We start from the raw sequence: 26632 nt of genomic DNA on the forward strand, positions 1-26632 counted from the left end.
TTTGCACTAGCTGATAAGAAAAGAACGATCTTTTTATGCAAATTTAAAGGACGATTGTAGTTCAAATTATATAAAAGATAGCGTTTTAAAAGTTGTCTAAAATTATTGTTCCGATTTTTTTGTTTAATAAAATAAAACTTGAATTCAATAATAAACCGTTGTTATACGAAGAGCACCAGCATTTAACATATCTGTATTAAAATTGTCAGGGTGATTTAAGTATTGTATTAAAAAGTAACAACACTGGAAAAAAAAAGACAGAATGATACTGTCCCCTCTTTTTTGCCATGAAAGTACAAAACATATGCATAGCACACATTTTAGTTGTATCAAGAATTTATGAGTTTGACTGTCCCTCTGATAACTTTCGTCACTCTTTTCAAACTATAACAACCAATCGGAGACATCTAAACCTATCCTTCCCTGAGCTGATTTTAGTTTTTCTGCAAACACCTGAATTTTACATCAATTTACTGAGGGGCAGCAATTGCCATTTTTCAAATCTTTTATCTGACCTGCCCCAACACTCGAGAAATGAATATTGGAGACTACTGCTAAACAGAATCTTGTAGCCGTCTAGTCGTTTTTGTAATGTACAAGACTTAGTTTATCATTGAAGAATATTCGGCCGCTCTCGAGATGAGGAACATTAAATCTGACCTTAGACAATTTGGTCAAAGTTTGTTTGTTTTGTTTGTTTATATTCTTTCTTTGTTCATTCTCTCTATGTTGTCGTTCTGGTTTGTGGTTTATTTTTGTGTTTTTTTATTTTTTATCTGATGTTTATTCATCGACAAAATAATTTTGGGTTATGTATGTTACCATATTACATGATAATGTATATCGAATGGAATGTTTGCCAGTGCATGCAGCAAAATAGTTAATTTCATAGACGGCCACTTAAATGGGTTTGACTGTTAACGAATGAATTCCTGGAAAATCACTTGAAAAAAATCTGCTTTGGCATTGACATAATGTATTTAAGTTCAGTCGACGGAATGTATATGCAATTAATTGAATTAAATTCCTAGTAGCAATTACATAATTTGGACTATTGTGTGGGTGTTTTCCATTGAATTTAACGTCCCCATTTCGACACGACGTAGCTGCGTATTTATACATCCTTCAAGACAAAACGTGTCACCCCTAGACAACTCTCTTTAACTTCCAGAACGGAGAAACCCAGCTGAGTAAATTTCCAACCCTATTCAACCCTCGGGGTTCAGCCAGTAGGTTAAGAACTGGAACAGTTAAAGAGCACATTAGAGTCATTTAAGGACACCCAGTAAACCAACCCGTGTACAGATTTTCATTTTGCTTGCTGTAGGTCCTGCCCTCTCCGACTTTGTATTTTAACGGAACTGTTTAGAATTACATCATTGTAAAGAAATTTGACAAAGTGACATAAATGTTTAAAAGGAACAAAAGCAATCGTGACCGTTATAAAGTGATTATATATTGTATACAGTTCTTTTGATGACGGTTATTATCTTGTAAAGAGGTGTAATGAAGATTTTATTAACCGCTATAAACAACGCCTTTGTGAAGATTGATACATAAAGGCGTCTTTCAAAATCATTTTGGAATAATTTTCCAACAAATTTTGCAAGTTTAATGTGATACTTTTCGGAACATTAGATATATTAAAGCAAACTAGATCCGAAAGCATTAACCAAATTAACCTGAAGAGGAACTTTTGATTATTTATCTATTTCTAAACGTCATTATCATAAAAGTAGAGTATCTTCTTTCTCCTTTAATTCATCATTATGTTGTATAATATAACAATTTTGAAATTAACATATAGTTTATTAACATCGGGTCAATTTTGGGCAGACGTAATTTTAGAATTAGCACGTTCTCGAACAAAAAGGTCTATAAGTAATATCTTTGATACGATCTTTTTGGAAACTACATGGATTGGTTAAATAATATAATGGTATCTTTCGTATCTCTGAAGATAACGAGTGTATTAAATATATTCAGACGGGTAATTTGTTTTCAAGGAGAAACCCAATAGCACATTTAGTGATAATATTTTATTTTCTAAAATACTTATTCCGATTGAAGTTTTTGGAAGCGTTTGTACAAATTATATGTACAACAATAACACATAGGATATGTACAACACGATTTCTTCTAATTATATTAATTATGCACATAAAACTAAATAAGTGTTGTTCGGTCTTGAAATGCTTACAGTATAAAAAATAACGATTAATTATAATTGTTTTATTCCTTTCTTCCCGAATTTACAAATTATTGAACAACCTACCAAAATCCTGCTTTGGATTCAAGATTCAAAAATTTTCGGGCGTTTTTTTTTCTTTCAAATTTTTAGTTATTCATGCCGGATGCAAAACATTTTACAATTTTGTCTCGAAATTGCGGATGTATTTGCAACCTGTCATTTCTCGACAAAATTAGTAAAATAGATAAACAAAAAAGGACGTGGTATGACTTCAAAAGATGTAAACATATATCCAGCAAATGAAGCGGGAGCAAGCAAATACATGTCAACAATTAGTTCATTATTATATTGAAAATTAAGCTATCATCAGCTAACGAAATATGAACAATTAAAACCAAAGGCCGTATGTTAGCTAATAACATGTTACAAATAAAAACAAAACCAAGTGAGACATTCAGCAACTATTCACGAATATCCGGTCACTATGACTCTAAGCAATTTCTGGTATCTAGCTCATATATAACATGTATAACTATATGCTGGTACTGAATAAAATGGTCATCTAGCTCGGATATAACTATATGTTTACAAGTTAGCACAAGATAGCACATTGAGTGATAATATTACTTTTCTAAAATACTTATTCCGATTGAAGATTTTGGAAGCGTTTGTACAAATTGTATATACAACAATAACAAATATGATGTGTACAACACGATTTCTTCTTATTATACTAATTATGCCCATAAAACTAAATAAGTGTTGCTCAGTCTTTAAATGCTTACAGAATAAAAAATAATGATTAATTATAATTGTTTCATTCCTTTCTTCCCGAATTTACAAATTATTAAATAACCTGCCAGAATCCTGCTTTGGAATCAAGATTCAAAAAATTTCGGGTTCTTTTTCTTTCAAATTTTTAGTTATTAAGGAATGTACTATTTTTTACAATTTTGTATCGAAATTGCGGATTTAAGTGAAACCTGTTATTCTTGACAAAATTAGTAACATATATGAGTGTATGGGGAAGAGGTATGACTTCCATTGATGCAAATGTATATAAAAAAAAATGAAATCGGGTGCAAACAAATACATGTCAATAAGTGAATTCCTATACTGAAAATTAAGCTATAATCGTCAGCTAACAAAATATGAACAATTTCAAAAAGATAAAAAAAAAAAAAAAAAGGTCATATGTAAGCTAATGTCATTAAACAAATAAAAAAAACAAGTGAGACAGACAGCAACTGTTAACGAATACAACTTCGACTACAAGCTCCTGGCTAGGGGTTAGGCATATATGATTATCATAACTTCATAACTTTTTCTTTTTATTTGTGTAACTATAACAAATATTAGTAACAATTTTATTTTATGTATTCAAACAATGTTTTTAAACTGATTTTCGGTACTGGCATGAAAATACGGATGTTTTGTGTTATTAAAATTTGCTGTTACAAAATATTAGAAATTATTAAAAATTAAGGAATGTATCTCCCTCATGCAAAGCTCTGATTCCTTTCACGAATTTGGCTATACTTTTTGGACCTTTTGGATTATAGCTCTTCATCTTTTATATATGGTTTGGATTTCAAATGTTTTGGCGACGAGCATCACTGAAGAGACATGTATTGTCGAAATGTGCATCTGGTGCAACAAAATTGGTACCGTTGATTTTATATTTATTCTAAAGCTAACAGTCACATCTAAAAAAGATACCAAAAGGATATATAAAGTAAGAGACTGTACTGTCAAGATAAATCAGACTGCTGTTTCTGTTAGAGTTAGATTTGCGCATTATAACGCAGGTAAATGAACTTCTAGTTATGAATTGCAAAACTAACTGTGTGTATTGGAAAAAATAATTGCAAGATACTTTTGGTAACTATATGTTAGCAATCCACTAAATAAATTTACACATGTGACTATTTGCTAGTAGTAAAATGGAAAGCTAACTCAGATATAACTATATGCTGGTAATATAATGGCAATCTAGCTCACATATAACTATATCTATATGTTTGCAAGTTAGCAAAAGCTAACTATATATTATTTGTTTGCAAATAAAGGGCAAGTTAGCTGAGTTTACTAAATGTTGGAAAACAATTCTCCTTCCGGTAGTATGATAAAGACATAGATATATGAGTGCCAATGAGACAACTCTCAATCCAAGTCACAATTTGTCAAATAAGTCATTATAGATCAAAGCACGGTCTTCAACACGGAGCCTTCGCTCATACCGAACCGCCAACTATAAAGGGCCAAAAATTACTAGTGTAAATCAATTTAAAGGGTGAAACCAAGTCGGACTAATCTATTATAAAAAAAAATCAGAAACGAGAAACACTTATAAACCACATCAACAAACGACAACCACTGAACACCAGGTTCCTTTTGCTATTCAGAGGTAATAGTGAATAGAAAACATTAGATGTATTATTTGTTTAATAATCAATAACAAACAATTAATGATACATTGCGGCTTTCCACATCATATCTTTCTGCAGTTTATATAATACATTAACATCAATTCTTCATTTTTCAATACAAAACGATAATAATAAAAAACTTGGAGACATTAGCCTAATATTTTTACAATTAAGTCTGCAGATTCAATGCATAATTTATGGCTTCAATAAGGCAATTGTTAAAAGTTTTGAAAGTTATATCTTTGAACTTTTTCATTTGGATAATGATTTTAAATATCAACAAAATTTTAGAAATGATATCTTTGAACACATCATTTTGAACTTTTTCAATTTGATAATGATTTAAAATATCGACTAATTTTTAGAAAATTATGTCTTTGAACACATCACTAAAATTATTTTTTTTTAAAATTTAAATGATTTGATTGCGTTTTTACATAGTTTCCACTATCAATTGCATCGGAAATTCATAATGTTTATGCTTCTTTTTTTCAAGACTACGCCTATCGATTAACATGTATCCATAACATTATGGTGTTCATAACCCGTTACTTGTTTTAGCAACTTTAAAGTGAAAACAATTTTAAAATGCATAACAAACCAATTGAAATAGCAATAAAATTAATGACTCCAATTAGAAAGAATCCAATTATAGCCTCGCTGAATTACTAAAAAAAATCCCCAATGGCAAGAAATGTACTTTGGAATGATACAGCATAAACTATATTTAGTTTTTTTTTAAATATTTGGATTTAGATGCTCGTAGCAACATATTTTGATGCTTCAAGTGTTGCCTTATTAATGTGATTTCAACTCAGTGACTTTAATATATGATTGCACCACAAATAATGTTTCAAGAGATTTTTTTTAAGATCAATATTTTTAAGTGACAGTCAAGTTGTGAAGAAGTATTAGTCCTCATTAACCCAACAAGGATTTTCATGGGAAAGGGTCGTTTAAAGTTGAAGGAAATGTGAAAGTATCCAATTATGTGTTTATATATCCAATTTCATAATAGATACAAATCAGGAAATCTAGCTACACAGTTAATGATTTTGAATAGGTTAACTTCAAATAGACGAAAATGAAAGGTAAAACGCTGATTTCGTGCGTATTTCGTGGTTTTCTTTGCGGTGTTGTTGTTTTGAAATCTTTGATTAATGCATAATGGTGGTCACTTTCAACCAAAACTACCATAATGTCCTTCCATTGATTCCAGAAAACCTAGTATGCAGATGCAGGTAACTTCAGAGGCAAAATCATTGGACCTCCGAACATTCCCGAAGTTTTGCGTTTGTCAAGTTTACCAGCTTTACCAACCCGCTAACTTAAAAATTCAACCTGGATATTTGGGTAAAATTTGGAATTACTTTGGAAAAAAGTATTATCAATTGATAAGGGTTTGGTTTCGTTGGCAACGTGTCACACAAGGATCCCTCAAAGAAATATTACACGATAGGAGAGATGGAATTAGAGCGTCGACATGACACGGGGCAGCAAATCTAACTTCAACCAGTAGTGGTTGTGTCTGTATACATCCCACAATTCTAAATTGACGCCCCCTCTTTGTCAAAATGTTTACTGCCGAATAAGAGACGTCAATGATATAGCTCCTCAATCAATTCTTTATTTATATCCAACACAAAAACATTTACTGACGAACACGGTTAAGATTCAAACGAGTAAAGTTGATTACATAAAAAAAGCCAATAGAATCCGCACTTTTAAGTCTCTTTTAAGCAATTACGATTTTGTTCCAGGATTTATAAAAACAAATATATTTAACACTTTAAGGTAATGATATGAAATATTATATATAAAGTTTTTGCAGTTTTCCGATCATATCTAATTCAATCAGTTTAGTGCAAGTATGTCACACGATGACATGAATGAATGAATGAATGAATATATTTTATTGCAGAAGCAAACATAATGCTTTAGCAAAATAATATAATATACAATTACAATAATGACAGTAAACAAACAGAGAACAACACAATATGGTCATAATAAGCACATAATTGCAACTGTTATGCAATGATTATTTGTGATCTTAACTTCCATGCCGCATTAAGAAATTTACACAATTGTTTAGTTAGACTCTTTGAACTAGCATGTAAAAGAAATAACAGCTTTCTATTAGTTGGTTGAAATATATGTATATTATAAGAAATTATATTTAAGCGGATATTTGAATGAATAGTAAAGAAAGTCATTCAATCCATAAGCATCATCAAGTTTTAAAAAACCTTACCAATCTTATTACATTTATAAATAAAATTTCCAAACATAATGGTTTACTTTTTTAAATTGTTATTTGGGTGGAGAGTTGTCTCATTGGAACTCACACAACATCTTCCTACATCTATATAAGTAATCAGATAATAGCAGTTGACGTCTCGTCGACGAAATGGAGAACAGTATAAAAGGCTGCTTCCGGGTAGAAAAAGGGGGAGGGATTTTTCATGATGTTTTGTTCAAGGCTTGGCTGAGATGCGACTACAGTGATTATAAACACTAAAAAGTTTTCTGTAAACTTCTTGTCAATACTGTCGTTTTATGATAATTTCCAAACATATGTTTATTTTAGGCTCATCGAAATATTCGTCGTACAAAGTTTTGTATCAATCAATTCTCTGTTAAATCTGCAGTTTGACTGTGATGGGTTGCAACGTGTGAGCGCTTTTCGGGTCTGTTCGAGTCCTTACTATTTGATTATTTTAATAGTGATAACAAACTATCAACTTTTCATGTGAGCAGATTGAATTTATATTTAATCATCAACTTGCAATTGGTAGTAATGAGTTTTAATGTGTTTTCAGATGCTCTGATTTACGATAGGGTATGATTAGCAAGACAACGCGTGCATTTTTGTTTTTACTGAATAAAGATGCAATAACTTTTACAATGACATGGCATCAACCTTTTCTCTATTTCTAACGAAAAATACACTTTATATGAAAAAAAATCAGCAGCAAACGAACACTGACACTGACGAAGGCTATTTGTTCAATCGACATATATTTTATTTTTCTCTCCGTATATTCTGTTTAAATGTCTATTTTTTTAGTTCAGTTTATATAACACAAAGAGAGCGGAATAGTCCTATACTTGCATGAAATGTTTTGTCAAGTCATGAAGAAGTCCTCATTAACCAACGATATTTTTTGTGAAAGGGTATTTTAAAGTTGAAGGCAATGTGAAGGGATTTCAGTTATGTGTTTATATATCCAATTTCATAATAGAGACGAATCTGGAAATCTAGCTATACAGTTAATGATTTAGAATAGGTTAACTCTAGACAGGCAATTTCGTGGGTATTTCATTATTTTCTTTGGGTTGTCGTTGTCTTGTTTTCAAATCCTTGATTACATATAATGGTGGTTACATTGTATATTCAATTAAGTTTACCATAACGTCCATCCACTGATGCCAGGAACCTTAGTACGCAGATGCAGTCAATTTCAGAAGCCAAATGTTTGGCCTTCCGAATATTTTCAAAGTTGTGCGTTTGTCGAGTTAACGAGCTTCTGTCCACTTACTTAAAAAATTAAACTGGACAGTCGGTTCCTTTGCAATTCAGTTGGAAAAAAACCATTATCAATTGATAACGGTTTAATATCTTCGGCAAGATGTCACGTAAAGACCTTTCAAAAAGTTATTACAGGGATAGAAATGAAAGAATTAAAGCATCGCCATGAACTGAGTGGACAGGCGTTCCAAACAAGTAGAATAACAAAAATACCGAACTCAGAGGAAAGTTCATTCAAAGAATCGCCATGAAACTGGACCGCCGTTCAAAAAAAAAGTAGAATAACAAAAGTACCGAACTCCGAGGAGCGTTCTAAACGGAAATTCCCTTAGCAAATGGCAAACTCAAACCTCAAAACTCAAATACATCAATGGATAACAACTTTAATATTCCTGACTTGTAAACAGGCATTGTTTTATGTAGAAAATACTGGATTAGACTTGGTTTTATAGCTAGCTAAACCTCTCACTAGCATGACAGTCGCATAAAATTATATTATATTGACAACGATGTGTGAACAAAACAAACAGACATAATACTTTAACTTATCAAACATAGGGGTATAGTCGTGGCTGTGTATGTTTTCATCCCATATTTATAATTGGACGCCCCCTGTTTATAAAAAAAAACTGCGAAATGAGAGACATCAATGATACCATTACGTTGTACTCAATCTATCCTTTATGTATATCCCACACGACAACATTTTGCAATGAACATGGTGAAGGTTGAAATAATGAAAGTTGATTACATAAAAAGCCAATAAAAATCCTGCGTCACTTTTAAGCAATTACGATTTTGTTTCAGGATTTATAAAAAAAACTATATAACACTTCAAGGTAAACACATGAAATAAGTTTTTCGCAGTTTCCGATCAGATTAAATTCAATCAGTTTAGTGCAAGTATGTCATACGATGACATGATTTATTATTAGCAATTATATTTTAGCGGACATTTGAATGAATAGTAAAGAAAGTCATATGCATCATCAAGTTTAAAAAAAAACAACAACTTACAAATCAAATTACATTTATAAATAAAATTTCCAAATATAATTAAATGAGATAAAAGCAGATGACGTCTCGTCGACGAAATGAATAACAGTATAAAAGGCTGCTTCCGGGTAGAAAAGGGAAGGGTTATATTCATAATGTTTTGTTTAAGGCTGAATTTAGATGTGACTGCAATTATAAGAAACCCTTTAGGAGTTTTCTATAAATGTTTAAATCTATACTGTTCCTTACTAAGAATTTCAATGGGCTCAAAGAATTGAGGCTCTTTAAAAATTCGAATGGTTCGTCCGTTCGTCGAAAAGATATTTGCATAACTAATTCTCATGCGCTTCTGAACAAAAAGGCTATATTTAATCGTCAACTTGACAGTGATGAGTTGTGTCTTGGCAGCGCTTTTCGGATCTGTCAGACACCTTTTCGCTGTTTGCGGTAGCCCGAGATTACTGTGACGTCCAACGGCTGTTTTAAAGAAAAATACCATATCCATGAAAAATGCAGCAACATATGAACATTGACGAATAGATATAGGAAGATGTAGCATGAATGATAATGGGACAACTCTCTATCCAATTCACAATGTATAATAGTAAACCATGATAGGTCAAGGTACGGTCTTCAACACGGAACATAGGCTCACACCTAACAGCTAGCTATATCGGGCCCAAAAATTCTAGTGTAAAACCATACAAACGGGAAAACCAACGGTTTAATCTATATAAAAAAAAGAAAAACGAGAAACATTTATGAACCACATGAACATACGACAACCACTGAACACCAGATTCCCGACTTAGGACAGGTGCAAACAATTGCAGCGGGATTAAGCGTTTTAATGATAACAAACCTTCTCCCTTATCAGAAACAGTAGTATACGTATGTATGACGTGATGATTTTAGTTTAAAGTTGGTTGCAGGGGTTTGATGTGCACAAGAGGCATGCATTTTTACCAATTTGCTAAAAAAAAATACATTATATAAATCAATAAATCTCTGCATGAGAATTTCTGAGATAGGATTACAATGACAAACGATTTTACTCCGTGGATTTTAAAGATACACATCTTAACAAAGGGTTTACAAAAATAGTATTTTATCATGATGTACTAGGTATTACATTGAATAAAATGACTTTGATTATCGATGAAAAATCATAAATAGTGGCTGGCATGTCCCTCGCAATCAAGGATTTATTTGATGTCGTAGTTATAAACGTAATGGTGGTTTACATCACAAGTTTTAATAAAAACCTCCCTGTTTACATGTCAGATTGACGGGAGATTTGCCAAATAAATGTTTAAATCTTGAATTAAATCGTTTAAGGTATGTCCAATTTTAATCTTGTTATTTTGACATTAAAGTCTTCTATTTTCAGCATGTAAAATCAATAAGTCTTTTTTTTGCTCATATAATCAAATCTAAGGAAATAATATTGCTATCAAAGTTTTATACAACAGACACAATTTTAATGTAATATTAAGATTATAAGAAATGTTAATAAAAAAAAGCGTTGGTTCTCCCCCTTTTTGTTTGAAAACTATGATGCTCCAGAAACGAGATGAATGAAGCTCAAAGAAATGTTGACTACTTAAAAACCGCTGAAGAATGATTATGATTATAAGCTTGCTGAAGAATTAATAAATCATTTGGATAAGATACTTTCGGTTTAAGTCAACGAAACAGCAACCAAAGGACACAAAAAAATCAAAAGAAAAGTATGTGTTTAGTTTGAAGAAAGGACAAAACGGCGGAGACCACAAACTTAAGTCAGAAGAAAAGAGCTAAAGTGAAGAGACAAACAAACAAACCTAAAAGAGAAACAAAGCAGATAATACTAATGTTCTTCCCTCATATGCCGTAGCTGTTATTTTGTAAAAAGCAAACATGTTCTGCACAAACAGGAAAGTGAAAAGCCCTAAAACACAAAGAAAACACTGTATTTAAATATTCATTAGATTATCTTAGGATTAAATTACTTTCATGAGGCCTTCAACTTGTCTTCTTTTTGTTGTAATTGTAGTAATTTAGTAGGTATAATGAACTATAGAATATTTCCCAATCTTTTGTTCTTTTAACTGACATGACTTTGAACTCATGAATATTTCTTTTTCCAACCACTATTCAAAACCAAATTCCAAAAAAATCATAATGGCATCCTTGTTCCATTGGGAATCAACTTTCAAGGACATAAAATGTCTATTATACAACTTGAAACTAAGTAGAGAAAAACAATATTTTGGACTTATCATATGGTCCTTTGATGCATGTTTGTGACCGTTGAATGAATAACAAGTCGAACAGACTTTACGCATGCATGAGATAGTATTTAACCGAGGTATATTGTAGTTTTTTGTAACGGCAATCAATTTAACATAAAATATTATATTAATATCTGTAGGGATAAAAATGGATATTTTATACGACAGTGAACTCAGGGTGACCGCACTTTTGGTGCTTCACTGTTTCTTATCTCTTGTATGATTGATGAATTTCGATTGATTTTCCCATCAAATTAATCTTGTCTTCATTAAATCGATTCGGTATGACGTCCTTCTATCCTAAAGATATATTAAGTTAGAGTTCAAGTTATCTAGATTTATGCTTTAATCATCATTGTATAAAAACATTGATACATTATCTATTCATTTAAATATCGAATTAATTTAAATATTGAAATTCATATATTCATCTTTAACCGTTATCGGACAAAAATCATTATTTTTCAAACTGGAACATGTTCGGGTTTTTTTAACATTTAAGTCAGCTTTTCATGAGGGAACCATACAATAGCAAAATTTTAAACTCTAGCCAAAATATCATTTTTATTGGCAGTTAATTTCCAGACCAGGTCCAGTTTTTTTAGTTCTATTGTTAAACTCGGTCTCGTATTTCTTTTGAGTTATGCTTGTAAAAAGTAGCAAAACACCAGGAAACAACTAAAACCCATTAATCAAAGGAAAGCAGACGACAAAGTTACGACCAAATGAAAAAAAGACCAAGAGACTCTACATGGAAAATTTAAGATAAGCTACAACAAAACAAAACCATGATAGTTGAGCACAGGTGCTCCGAAAGGATAAACAGTTCCTGATGCACTATATTTACATGCGTTGTGTTGTAATAGTTTATAAATACGTCTTGTGATACGGCACCATAATTGGCGTCAAACTGATTTTAGTTTCTCGTCTAACCATTGGATATATTTAATTAATGAACTGCCGGTACACATATATACCTTGTCAGCATCAACATTCACTACTTTCTTTTAAACTCACAAAACAGAAAACAGAAAGCTAAGGCCTAAAACCTGCTATTCATAGGTTGTCTTTATTTGCTGTATTTTTAGTTACATTATACACACGTTTCACGTGCAGTCGTTAAAGCTAATGTCCTTTCAGCACGTTTACTAACAGAGGAGTCTAGAGGCGGTAGTTTCATAAGACTTAAAGGAGGTCTATTTGCAATTACCCCTGGAGGCCGATTTGCTACTTCCTGAGAAGAACGTCCCCCACGTCGAGACATAGGTCGTGAAGATGATGTATAGTCCAATGTTAGTCTATATAAAAACTAGAACTGGATTCGTGTGTCTCGAAGCATACGTGACAGATCCTGCTCAAGTAGTGTCTACCGGAGTGAAGTTTTAGAAACTAGAAGACTAGAAACGCGTCAAAACTGGTAGCACATTAAAAGATGAGTTATAATGGTAGTGTTGTCTAGGAGATAGTTAACAATCATAACAAGGGTCGTAAAAAGATCACATAGAAAGCTAAACGACGAGTAACACGAATAACACCAAAATCCGGGGAAGACTAGCCGGTACTTTGGAATGTTAATAGATGTCAAAATGTTGCATTTAATTGACAAATTTGATATTTTCAAGCTCTCGGGTGTCAGCCTAAATATATTAACGTTAGTAACCAAATTTCTGTTTTTGCTCTATATATCTGCCAGGAGTCGATTTCACCGTGAAAAAAACTTACGACTAAGATTGGTTGTAGGTGTACTGATTTGGTAACTAAGAGAAATTTACAAAACTGGAAGGCTACCATGCTATATCTGGAGATAAATGATGTCACTTTAACGCCTATTCAACAGAACACACAATTAAAGAGAAATAAACAAAACTTGAAAGCTACCATACCATATCCGGAGAGAATATATATAATAATATTACAAATTCTTAGAAGAATAACCGCTTTCTTCCATACATCTGTAATGTCGCATAGGATAGAGAATGCATGTACATGTATAACATGTATAAGTTGAGTTTATTTTAAAAAAAAATGTGTATTATGGACAATGCATGCAAGTGACAATATTTCTCTCCGGAAATGGTATGGTAGCCTTCATGTTTGTAAATTTCTCCTTAATTTTGTGTTCTGTGGACAAGGCGTGCAAGTGACATAATTTATCTCCAGATATGGTATGGTAGCCTCAAGTTTTGTAACTTTTTCTTAAATTGTGTGTTCTGTGGACAATGCGTGCAAGTGACATTATTTTTGTCCGGATATGGTATGTATAGTCTTCAAGTTTTGCATAATTTTCATAATTTGTGTGTTTTGAGGACAGGCGTGCAAGTGACATTATTTTTCTCCGGATATGGTATGGTAGCCTTCCAGTTTTGTATATTTCTTTTAACTTGTGTGTTCTGTGGTCAAGATGTGCAAGTGACAATATTTCTCTCCGGAAATGGTATGGTAGCCTTCATGTTTGTAAATTTCTCCTTAATTTTGTGTTCTGTGGACAAGGCGTGCAAGTGACCTTATTTTTCTCCGGATATGGCATGGTAGCCTTCCAGTTTTGTATATTTCTCTTAATTTGTGTGTTCTGTGGACAATGCGTGCAAGTGACATTATTTCTGTCCAGATCTGGTATGGTAGCCCTCAAGTTTTGTATAATTTTCATAATTTGTGTGTTTTGAGGACAGGCGTGCAAGTGAAATCATTTCTCTCCGGAGATGGTATAGAAGCCTTCAAAAATGTAAACTAATTGCTCAATATCACATTCTTTCCTTATTCGTCTTTCATTATAATACATACTAAGACCCTTTAACAACGTAGTTCTTACTGCGGTATGTTAGAGAAAAAATTAGTTCGATAACAATAGCAGAATATTATACGTTGATAGGAAATATTTATTGAACTATTTTGCATAGCTAATATCTGAACCTTTTTATCTCAATTTTTGGATATCTTCCAATCGATTTGTTTATTTTAAACATCAATACTTTACATACTTCCCCGTATTTTGTTCGGTTCTTTGTGGTACTTGATCTAGATGTTGATAGTTCTTGTATACTGGTTCAATATTAACTGAAATATTATTACGACGAGTTTTTCTCATATTAATTAAATTTAACAATCAATGACGGCAAAACAATGATGAGAAAAACAAAACAAAATTGGGTTCAATGCAAACAATGATTCTGCAAAATACGTTTTAAATAGCTTTAATAGGTAGAAAAACTTTGCAATATTTTAAATTGTCGTTGTTGCTGACATTTGCAAATTGAAATTGAAGTCAAAGCGCTGTATCATCTTTCTACATGTTTTTAAAACATAACAACAGTATAATTTTAAAGCAGGTATCTGAATCAATTTTCTATTCATGAAAATTTTAATTTTGCTTGATGTATTGCATAAATTTGAATATTTTATGAAGCATTTAATGATCAATGTTATTCACGGGGAACTAAAATTACAAATTTATTTTAGAACGGACACGGACCTAATTAAATGACACAGCAGTGCACTCAGCAGTCATCAGACAAGTCTTCGTCGTGTTGTAACTGGCGATGTCACTTTCACAGCATTTTACTGGTATTATGTTTTTCGGTTTTTCGGTCTGTGCAGCCGTCCGTCCGTCTGTCCGTTCGTTTGTCTCGCTTAGGGTTATTTTTTTTGGTCAAGTTAGTTTTTGATGAAGTTGAAGTTTAATCAACTTGAAAGTTAGTACACATTTTCCCTATGATCCCACGGTCTACTGAACATAAAATATGATACAGCAAGTGGGGCATCCTTGCACTACGGACACATTTCGATTAGTTACAGTATCAAATCTATGTGGGTTCCGAATGCTCGATATACAATGACAACTTTGGGATTAATACAGTAACAAGAACGGGGGGTTCCAGTTATAGTCTTCCGTGCCATAATGAAATTTAAAAACTGTCAATTTTATTTCAATATCGAAAAAGCATACTGTTTTATTAACAGTATCAATTGAAAGAAGATAAAATATGTACAAGATCATTTACAACTGACATTAGCCAGTTGTTTACTTGACTCCAAAACAGCCCAACTGAAAACACTATGACGAAAAATAAGTCATAATATTTTTATGACATGACCATTAAGCCAAGTTTTCTAGTTTAGAGAACTGTTGATTGGCAGTTATTAAATGTTGATAGTAAGTGAAATAAATCAATATTCATCTGATTTCTATACCTTTTTCGCGGATTTTTTAAGTCGAATGTGTGATAGTTCCTTGTATATGTGTGTGTGGGTGGTTTATCGTTTGGTTGTTAATTTGGCCTTGTGTTGAGTTCCGACTTATATACAGCCAATCCTTCAATGTACTAGTACATTGGATTCAGCAAAACGATATATATGTTCAAATTTATTTATGACGGTCACTACGCTTAAGAAAGCTTGAAAATGTGAGCAAAATCATTTACATGAGTATAATCATCCCTGATGAATGGCTAATTAAGTAATTGACTGCATGGTGTTTGTTTAACGAGCAGGGGAAAATGTGTCATGCTTATATTAGTTTTTAGCATATCCGAAACATAATATATACACTTATAAAATACTTTATTTTATGATTTTTATTAACAAATCAATTTCCACATACAATTTATTTATTGCATGTGTAATTTTCTCAGTTACTTACGTCATAATAAGGGATTTATAAAATTCCTTGTTACATAAAGCACAAAATTGTAGCATAAATGGCAACGTAAAATGCACAAAAGTAAATATAACATCTTTTTAGTTACATTATACACACGTTTCACGTGCATTCGTTAAAGCTAGTGTCCTCTCAGCACGTTTACTAACAGAGGAGTCTAAAGGCGGTAGTTTCATAAGACTTAAAGGAGGTCTATTTGCAATTACCCCTGGAGGCCGATTTGCTACTTCCTGAGAAGAACGTCCCCCACGTCGAGACATAGGTCGTGAGGATGATGTATAGTCCAATGTTGTATTTTGTGACGACTGAACACTATTTTTCTGGTAACTTAATGTCGTACTATTGACTGGATTAGAATCAATTGACAGTATAGGCTTTGGTCCATTTGAAGTCATAATGACCCTATCTGACTTCGGTCTATTGTTCATATTTGAAGTAGAATTTCCGTTTTTTAGTAACCTCGCTTCCGTTCTTTGACGCACAAGATACACATTTTCAGAAGTAGGTCGACTAGCCCGAACATTACCATATTGCTGCCTGCGATGTCGTTGTCTGGTCGAAATTTCAGACATTGTGTCTTCTCTTTGACGATTTCTGGCATGTTTTTCATATTGTGCTTTACTGAAGCTTGTGTTTGTTGTATTGGTATTTTCAGAGTTTTTATTTGTGCTTCGTAAATCAGTTCGTTCACGTCTTATACCAGTTCGCTCACGAATTATACCAGTTCGCTCACGTATTATACCAGTTCGTTCACGTGAAATACCCGGTCGTTCACGTGTTATATCAGGTTCAACACATGGTACAGGTGTCTTCATATGAGCATACCTGTCGTACCCTACAGGGTCAATAATGTCATTAGTAGGCGTGGCTGGCGGAGCCTGGACGTTAAATGATGTCTCTGTTAGCACCATTTTTCTGTTATCGCCTTCATGTCGACTAGGACACTCGCGATATGAACCCTCGACATCTCGTTTTCCTAGTCTAGAAGTTGGTCTTGTAGACCGGCAGCGTCTTTGTGCAGTAGAGTCAACGGGACTCTCATCTTCATCGTCCGCCGGTAGATGGCGTCGTCGGACGTAACTGGATTTTGGACGATTAATCCTGGTATTTATCATTCGTTCTTCGTCGGCCATTTTTGTTTCCTCCTCGTCTGATGATGAATTATTTATTATATTTTTATCATTATGAAATCCCATAGAAGTTTTAGATCTACCACCTTTTTGTTTATGCACAGAGAGACGTTGTGATAGTCTTTTTTCTGTCTCTTTAAATGAGCTATCACTTAAGCTATTATCCCCTTCCGCACAGTGATCGTCTTGGCGATGTAAGGCGCGTTCGGTAAACTTTTTATTTAATTCCTCTTGGTCTTGTACAAGTCTGAATATCTGATCTGCTTTTGATTCGTGAAAACTTAAATTGATTCGAGACAATACTTTATCTGAAGAATTTCTGGGTGGTTCTGGATCGCTGTCGTTACTAACAATAGTCGCATTCGATGAGGCCATGATCTACATGGTTGAAACCTGTAAATAGACCAATGAACTGTTTACATTATGATATACATTGTAATTCCGTGTCAAGACTTAATTAAAATGCCGAACAAAAGACAAAAAGAAAGAATTGGCATTTTAAAGATCATGCGTTTCAAATTACCAAACACAATCCATCTTTTCATAAATATATAACAATGAAAAAGAAAACCTTACATTTTGTTTACACTTTCGATTTTATTCCTTGTTAACGGATATAAATAATTATAGCAATTACTGATTTTTTTGTAAATACATATTGACACTGCACGTGACTAGACTGTATTGAAAATTGATGTACCATGCATTTTTTATACTATTTTCGTCAATTTTCAAAAAGACGTATTATATATAATTTAAAAGTGCATTGAACGGAACATAGAGCATGGTAAATGAATTAAAATAATAAATAATAAATTCTTATGTCATTTTAAATATATGTGTAAGTATAAAAGGCATATGAATTGTTTAAATATCCTTATAAAATTGTGCGTGTATAAAATATAAAACAGCTATGAAAATAACTAAGTATTGAAAGCTTTACAATGAAAACATTCCGCAGAATGTGTAATTATTTAACGGAACTCCTTGTGAATGTTCTTGCTCTGTGCTTCTCTAAGATCTGATCTAAGGCCACGTTAAACGTTTAAAATACAATAGTTCAAAAACTCACCTCAAGCAAAATTTTGAAAACCACAGTCATGTAAAAAGTTGTTATTTTAATATATCAGAAGTTTAGAACAAACTAACACATAACACTACAACGTGTGATTCCATACTTTAATTCCATGTTAAAGGCCACGGTATGTATTGTATAAATAACTCTTTAAATCGTCTTTGTCAAACCCCGGTTGTCATGGTACAATGTACACATAGATCGATCATGTTCTATGTGAACATTTAAAAGGATAAACTATCGTATCATAAACATTAATTCAATTCCAATTTGAAGATAAAGATGCAATTCTTCTTGTAAGATGAAACTTTTAACTCATGAAATATTTAAGAGGAATCGAAATAGGTTATCCATTATACGTCTCTAAACGTTCCGATACCCAATAGTTTTATCACTATTATGGATAGCTCACAAATTTTTAAGAATCTGTTTTTGATTCTGAATCTGACTTGAGTGTCATTCAACAAAGGTGTGATCGCACAATGAAAATGTAATTTGCACCTGTAAATAGAAGTTCAGTCTAAAACGGGATTTTATTGATCTTCAGTATAACGTAGCTAAAACACCATGGAGCCATGATATGGAAAAATGATTGGGAAACCAATATAAAAAAATAGATTTGAATCAACCATCCGTCAACTTTTACGTCATTCCATCGCCAATTTTCATTTCACTATCCAAAGAAAGCTTCAAGTTTACTTCTCGTAAAGACGAGACCTTGAACAAAAATATGCTGGTAATGATAATTATTTTAGTTTACCAATTAATGTATCAATAACATATGCCATTTATATAATTACCATTTGAACTTATAGCCTTACATTTTTTTAAGTACATCGAAGAATCTGGACGAGTATCAAACAACAGTATTATATGGCAAATAAAAAAAATTAAAAAACAAAAGGATGATAAACTTAATCTTTGTTAAATTCTTATATTTGCAATTTTTAAAATATAGCAAATGTTTAAAAAAAAACTCCACTGAAATTTGTGTGCAATGCTAATCCTTCAAATATTCTAATGTTTCGCTTGTCCCTTTTCTTAAAACGTTTACCATTGGTTGGTACATTTGTCATGTGATATTTAAAACATTGCATATGGTATGAAAGCATGTTGCTATTTAGAATTATCACTATTCAGAAAAACGGTTAATATAAAACTAAAAACACATTTTGTATGTTTTAACCGATAAAAATGCAAAAGGCCAGGTAGTAGCACAAAGGTCATGTGTAAAAAGCAAGATAAAAGTCGGTGCATTACATTTTTTAAATGGTATACTCGATTAAACCTTGTATACATGTATCAGCTTAGATGTAACAACACTTCAATGGTATTAATATTTTCTAGCTTATAACATACTAAAGCTAATATTTACCATGTTTAAAGTGAGAAAAAAAAATTGCAAAATGCCACGCAGTTGCAAAAAATGTCATGTGTAAAAAGGTGCATCATATTTTATCAATGGTATACTCGATTAAACCTTGTATACATGTATCAGCTTAGATGTAACAATACTTCAAGAGTATTAACATTTTCTAGCTTGTTACATATACTAAGCGGCTAATATTTACAATGTTTAAAGTGAAAATAAATGCAAAATTCCACGCAGTTGCAAAAAACGTCATGTGTAAAAAGGTGCATCATATTTTATCAATGGTATACTCGATTAAACCTTGTATACATGTATCAGCTTCGATGTAACAACACTTCAAGAGTATTAACATTTTCTAGCTTGTTACATATACTAAAAGCTAATATTTACACTAATCGTGACATTGAGCTAAGTGGACACTGTTGCCATGAGTCAGTGGTGTTCAAATTATTTAATACTTCCCCAAGTACTTCATTTTACTATACCTTTATGGGTAGAAAGTTAAAATCAATACGTAGAAAAACTGATATCTGCAAAGTCAACAAACACTCCGATACTAGTGTACGTAAAACTAAGCTTTAACAATGCTTCTATTTAATTTCGGTCATACTCACGAATGTGGAATCGTTTCATCAATATATTTTATCAGGATTAGGAAAAGTTTAATGAACGCTTCAAACGACTTTATCCGCAAAAACAAAATTAGTTTTAGAAAATGTTCCAAAGTTTACGTATTTATGTGACGTCATATATCATATTTATCTGCTTAATGTATTAGTGAAATGTAGGTGTGATGTACTTTGAAATTGAAAACTGAATAAATAAATAACAAATCCATATTTTGATTTAATATCAAGGATATGTGTTAATTTGAAATACCCAAGTATTTGCAGATGTATATGATAGGTAATAACACATGAAGGCGAACTTTAATCAAATTGAGAATGAAAATGGGGAATTTGTCAAAGAGACAACAATCCTCCTTATGAGCAGATATATATTAAATCAATAGATATAGGAAGATGTGGTGTGAGTGCCAATGAGACAACTCTCCATCCAAATAATAATTTTATAAAAGTAAACCATTATAATGTTCATTCAAAAATAAAAAGATGTGGAATAAAGATTAAAAAAAAAAGAAAGACTCCAGAGGGACAGTCAAACTCAAAAATCGAAAATAAACTGACAACGACTGACTAAAAATGAATGAAGACAAACAGAAAAACAGACCAACAATAAAACACATGACACAACATAGAAAACTAAAAAATAAGCAACACGAACCCCACCAAAAACTAGGGGTGATCTCAGGTGCTCCGGAAGTCAGACATCTCTCCATCAGAGACCAAAGGAAATCGATGTAACCAACTGTCGGTCACCGTACGGACTTTTATATATAAGCAAAGTCCATATAGTATAGTTAAACATAAAGAGACCGACATTATAAAATATAAACCGATTTAAATAAGTACACCAAATATTACGGATAGCAACCAACGACAACTAGGGAATTTTAGCTTCTTCTTGGCCTGAAAAAGACGCATATAAAAAAAAAACAACAATCTGTTAAGAAAAGAGTAAATCTCTTCGTGAGAACACAGGCGTTTTACCAGCTGTCACGGCCATGATTTGGTACAGGCATTTCTAAAAGAAAGCTGGAGATTGAATCTAGTTTTATATATAGCAGACCGAATCCAGCTTGCTCACGTTTCAATCTACTATCATGCTTATTGTAGTCAACGTCATGACATGGCTGTCCAAACAATCAAACGAATGTAGAATTAAAGCAAGCTACATATTGATCCAAAACAAGAACATGTGTTTTAAAGATGCTAGCGCATCTAGAGATCATAGGATAATGTAATACTTATATTTAGTTAATGCCTAAGTAAAACTGTTCGTGGCTGCGTATCTATACATCCCTCTTCCCATCAATTGGCAAGTTCATATTTGAGTGAAAGTTAACTTTACCATTGAAATGTTGAAAAAAAGTGATAACCGTCTCTAACATACAGATAATCGATGCTGATTTGCACGAATAAAAAACTTTACAAAACAAAATACGAATAAAAAAACTTCCGACCAAACCCAAATAAATCAAAAGTGCCAAAAAAAATGTAAATAAAAAGAGAACAACATGTCTTTGTAGAAAAAAATCATTACAGGGAGAGAGAACAACAAATCATTGTACGAGTAAAATATTCAAAACATTCCCTTTCATTTGTAATGGCTTCCTTGGATGAACTTGGTCCACATTTAAAACATGATAATGAACGTCACGTGCTCGTTGCAATTCCGTTACGTATGCAAATTTCTGTTCAGTGTAATCATTTAATCATTGATCATCTTGTATTATTGTTTAAAAATAGATTAGTATCAAATCTTATCAATATATACTTGGGTATAAATTTTCCCTATGATTACCATCGCGTACATTGGCCGGTTTATCGACTTAATGAATTTTATTGGATTTTTTAGATTCTCAGTTAAAGTCCATAATCGTGACATATAGGAATAAACTATGAATAAACATTAAGATTTGAAGAGTTTTCTGATTTATCAAAGTAAATTAGAGTTCCAATCTGCCTTCTGATCAAACAAGCACTTAATGCATTCGCCTCATTAGGCTGCACTGCACATGCACAATTACTGCCATAGGTTTTTTGTTATTTGTTCAGTGACTTTTTTCTTCCTTTCTTTCAAACACAAATAAACTATTTTATAGCCTACTTCGGTAGAACAAATTTGAAAAATCCTGCAACGTTTAAAATGGTTTTGTTGTTATTTGTTCAGTGATTCTTTTCTTCCTTTCTTTGCAACACAAAGAAACTGTATCATCTTTCAGTAGAATTAAATTTAAAAATCCTGCTACTGCATGATAGTGCAACCATTGACAGGTAAGGGACAACCCGCCATTTGGAAACTATTCCGCAGATCAGTAACAATCACTCAATTGTGTAATCACTTGATAGTGCTTATTCAAAATTTTATAAAACAAGTCTTAGTGATTTAAATATAGAAAAAGTAGAAAATGGAACAATTTCTGCCAAAGAACCATATTTTTGTTTTGGCTTTTGATAAAGTAAGTAGCTGGAAAATGGTCAATTTTTCGAAGTATTGATAAGCTGGTAACTTCTCAGTAAATCACGACAGGCTTCTTCATATTTAACAAATATTTCTAAATTTTTCAAGAATTAAAATGTGATGAAATAGTTTTTGAACACTAGAAAATAATCTTCATTTTAAGGACAACGTACTCATTTGGAGAATTATCTCTATTTTGAGGTTTGTGTTTAACATGACTACAGTTTGCTGAAGCCAGACTCAGTCAGTGACTTGGCTTGCAAATAACAACTGTTATACAATGTTTCATTTTGCAATGATACGTCAACAAAATGTGGAATACAGTAGTCGTTCCATACTATTTTATGGTAAAGGACCATGACTTATTACAATTTAGTTGTAGTTTCATTTGCGCAAATTTTACATTCTTTGATAAAATTGAGCGCAAGCTTGTTTGTTAATTTTCTGTATTGGTACCACAAAAAAGTTTTCAGTATACAAATTTATCAATTAAACAACTATATATCTCTTTTGTTTGTTTTGCATTTGCCAAAGATGTATCAAATTACAATTTAAATTTTATCTGTATTTTAAATGAATTGTTTCTTTTCCCTGTTACAAAAGCCATAACACTAGAACGTTAATAAAGAGCAAACTGCGCTTTACATCTACTATTTCAATAATTTAATTAAACTAGGATTCGATATTTTTGTTCATTCAAAAATAAAAAGATGTGGATAGATCATTCGATATTTTTTGGTATCAAAATGAAAGTTGTTTTTTTTATATTTTTTTTTCTTTCGTGTTGTTTTCCCCCTCGGTTAAAAAAGTCGTTACACTGGAACGTAAACACCGAACCAGTTGCGCTTTTAAAAATACTATTTAAATCATTTACCATTCGATAATTTTTTTTGTATCAAAATAAAAGGTTTTTTTATATTTTTTCTCTTCCGTGATTTTTTAATTTAATTTGTCTTAATAATTTCAAAATGAGAAAAACATCTCTCTTACCTGGTGGTCTCATGATTACCGAGAGAGATAGGTTATCCAGGTAATCGTATAGGTAACTTTGCCAATATCTTATATATGTATGTTAATACGTATATGCTTTATAATCCTATGATGTTGACGATCAAATTCTGACCATACAATGCCCATGTCAATGAGATTTAATAAAACTGAACTGCGATTTTAGAATTGATTAAATAAATACATAAATATTTTGAAACGAGCTTTAAAATTCCATGTTTCAATCTATTTAAGGCCTGTAACTTAGTTAAGCAAGATTATTTTAATACCCTTGTGTTTATTAACTTTTAATTGATCGCTTGACCTTGTTGAATGGTTTTAAACTTTTAATTTTACAAGATTTAAATTGTCAATTACACTCTTAAATGAAGTTGCCAAACTCATGTCAGTCCATTAGAGATAGTATCAATACCCCAAGGGTACTATAAAAATATACTCAGGTTTAATATTCAAACATTGAAACCCGGGGTCTTTTAGAATAAAATCGAAAAACCAAGTGCTTATTATTACATAGTAAAATTGAAAAAGGAAATTTGGAATGTGTCTAAGCGACAACAACCCGACCATAGAGCAGACAACAGCCGAAGCCTCAGGCCACCAAATTCCAATGGGTCTTCAATGTAGCGAGAAACTCTCGCACCCGTTTACTCAAGGATTTGTATAGTTAGACTGACTATACAAATCCTTGGTTTACTTTAAAAGCGTCCTTCAGCTGGCCCTAAAAAAATATGTATACTAGTAAAGTGATAATGGACGTCATACTTAACTCCAAATTATTCACAAGAAACTAAAATTATAAATCATACAAGACTAACTAAAGTTAGAGGCTCCTGACTTGGGACAGGCGCAACATTGCGGCGGGGTTAAACATGTTTATGAGATCTCAACCCTCCCCCTTTACCTCTAGTGACTGTGTTATACGAAAACAGACAAATGAATAGAAAATACTGGTAGTTGTTTACAATTTTTGTGTGAGAGACCCCTGAAAATAACAGGAAAACGACTTATGGAATATTGCAATACATTGTGACAAAAGAATGAAATAGTCGTTACTTTCCCCACACTATATCTGTGCTTCATAATCACTCTAGTACACCAATACGTTGGATATAAATAAAATGTAAGCCAAATATGAAGCAAAACAAAAAGACCCGGTGAGTTATACAATGCAACTCGGCGGATTCAGCTGAGGATTGCAAATTTGCATACCATGGTCAAGAAAAACCAGAGTCAACTAAAGATATATCTATCCCATCATCAAAATAAACCTCTGTTAAGTCGTAACCCCTCTCCGACAACCACACCACTACACACGATCGAACGATCAAAAGACGTAAATATACACCAAAAGATAACCATTGACGAAGTTCAGATTACGGACAGCTCATTGGTCGTGAACTTGTCCTCTGTTTCTGGTGATATCCATTAGACGTGACTATGTACTTATTTATCCCACCGTTTAACTATTGTTCTATGACAATTTTTGTATTCTTGTGTTTCCTTTTTTGCTAATGTGGTTTGTCTATATGTTATTGTGTTTCTATATACATATGACGTGGCTCTGTACTTATTTATCCCACCGTTTTGTTATTGTTCTATGACAATTTTTGTATTCTTGTGTTTCATTTTTTGCTAATGTGGTTTGTCTATATGTTATTGTGTTTTTTGTGTTTCTATATACATATGACGTGGCTCTGTACTTATTTATCCCACCGTTTTGTTATTGTTCTATGACAATTTTTGTATTCTTGTGTTTCATTTTTTGCTAATGTGGTTTGTCTATATGTTATTGTGTTTCTATATACATATGACGTGGCTCTGTACTTATTTATCCCACCGTTTTGCTATTGTTCTATGACAATTTTTGTATTCTTGTCTTTCATTTTTTGCTAATGTGCTTTGTCTATATGTCTTATTGTGTTTCTTACACATATGTCGTTGCTCTGTACCTATACACTCCGTCATTATGTTATTGTGCTATAGCAAATTTTTGTATTATTTTCTTTCATTTTTGCTAATGTGCTATGTCTATATGCCTTTTTGTGTTTCTTTGACACATATGCCCTGGCTTCGTTCCTAGGCAACAACTTGGTATTTTTTTGAAAACAATATTTTGATGGCCTAGCTGAAAGAAAAAAAAATGTTATATGCATTGTAGCTGAAAAAAAATTATGCTGTCACCTGCATGAAAAAAAAAAGTGCACTGCTGAATTTGAGAATAGTAAAAATAACAACAGTTGAGGTGTTTCACAGCAAATTATAGCATCTGTCCAGTATACAGATTACGCTAAGATTTCTATTTATACCTTATTACTTTTTGTATTTTCCTGTAATAGTGTTTGATCCAGAAATATTTAAAAGCATTCCAAATCTCCTGCATGTATGCTACTATTATAAACATGAAATGGTCTTTTTATAACAGGGATAGATATGGTATGATAAGCAGTCTTTTAAAGGCCCTGATTGTGTATGACACAGACTTGTATGCCGGTAGTATTTTCCTTTGTATCATTCTGTATCATTCTTTATACCTCTTTTTTTTTAATGGAATGTCAATTATCATAGTTGGAAACAGTGGATGTTTATAATTTGGAGCTACTCACTCTTTGCCATTACATATGGCAATGGTGGCCACTTCAATTGCAGTATTAAAATTCGAGGAATGTGGTACCTGTAAGACGGACTTAGAGAATATCATAATGTAGAAAGTGGGCTAAAAAAACAGAGACAACAGCCAATGCCAGGATAAAGACAGAGCTATGCACTTTACATTTTACATCAATTTAAACAAGAATGTGTCCAAAGTAAACGGATGCCCCACTCGCACTTTCATTTTCCATGTTCAATGGACCATGAAATTGGATAAAAAATATAATTAGGCATTAAAA

At 32.2% G+C, this 26632-nt stretch overlaps 1 protein-coding gene across 4 annotated transcripts; it reads right to left on the bottom strand.

Moving 5' to 3' along the window:
* Nucleotides 1–15981: 15981 nt before the first annotated feature.
* LOC134710947 (uncharacterized) lies at nt 15982–23904 on the bottom strand. Of its 4 annotated transcripts, none has more exons than XM_063571366.1 (2): nt 23727–23904; nt 15982–17598 (listed from the first exon to the last, which is right to left on the bottom strand). In XM_063571366.1, exon 2 carries the CDS (start codon nt 17578–17580, stop codon nt 16165–16167), a length of 1416 nt encoding a protein of 471 aa, XP_063427436.1. In that variant the 5' UTR covers nt 17581–17598; nt 23727–23904; the 3' UTR covers nt 15982–16164. The 4 variants fall into 4 exon arrangements, with proteins under 4 accessions (XP_063427436.1, XP_063427437.1, XP_063427440.1 ...); XM_063571367.1 differs by lacking the exon at nt 23727–23904 and adding an exon at nt 18278–18710; XM_063571370.1 differs by lacking the exon at nt 23727–23904 and adding an exon at nt 18149–18238.
* Between the last annotated feature and the right edge of the window lie 2728 nt (nt 23905–26632).

This window comes from Mytilus trossulus, chromosome 3 (assembly GCF_036588685.1).
Source record: "Mytilus trossulus isolate FHL-02 chromosome 3, PNRI_Mtr1.1.1.hap1, whole genome shotgun sequence".
Lineage (NCBI taxonomy): Eukaryota > Metazoa > Mollusca > Bivalvia > Mytilida > Mytilidae > Mytilus > Mytilus trossulus.

Coding starts and splice junctions, on each gene's coding strand:
- LOC134710947 (XM_063571366.1), bottom strand. CDS start 17,580: ATGGCCTCATCGAATGCGACTATTGTTAGTAACGACAGCGATCCAGAA.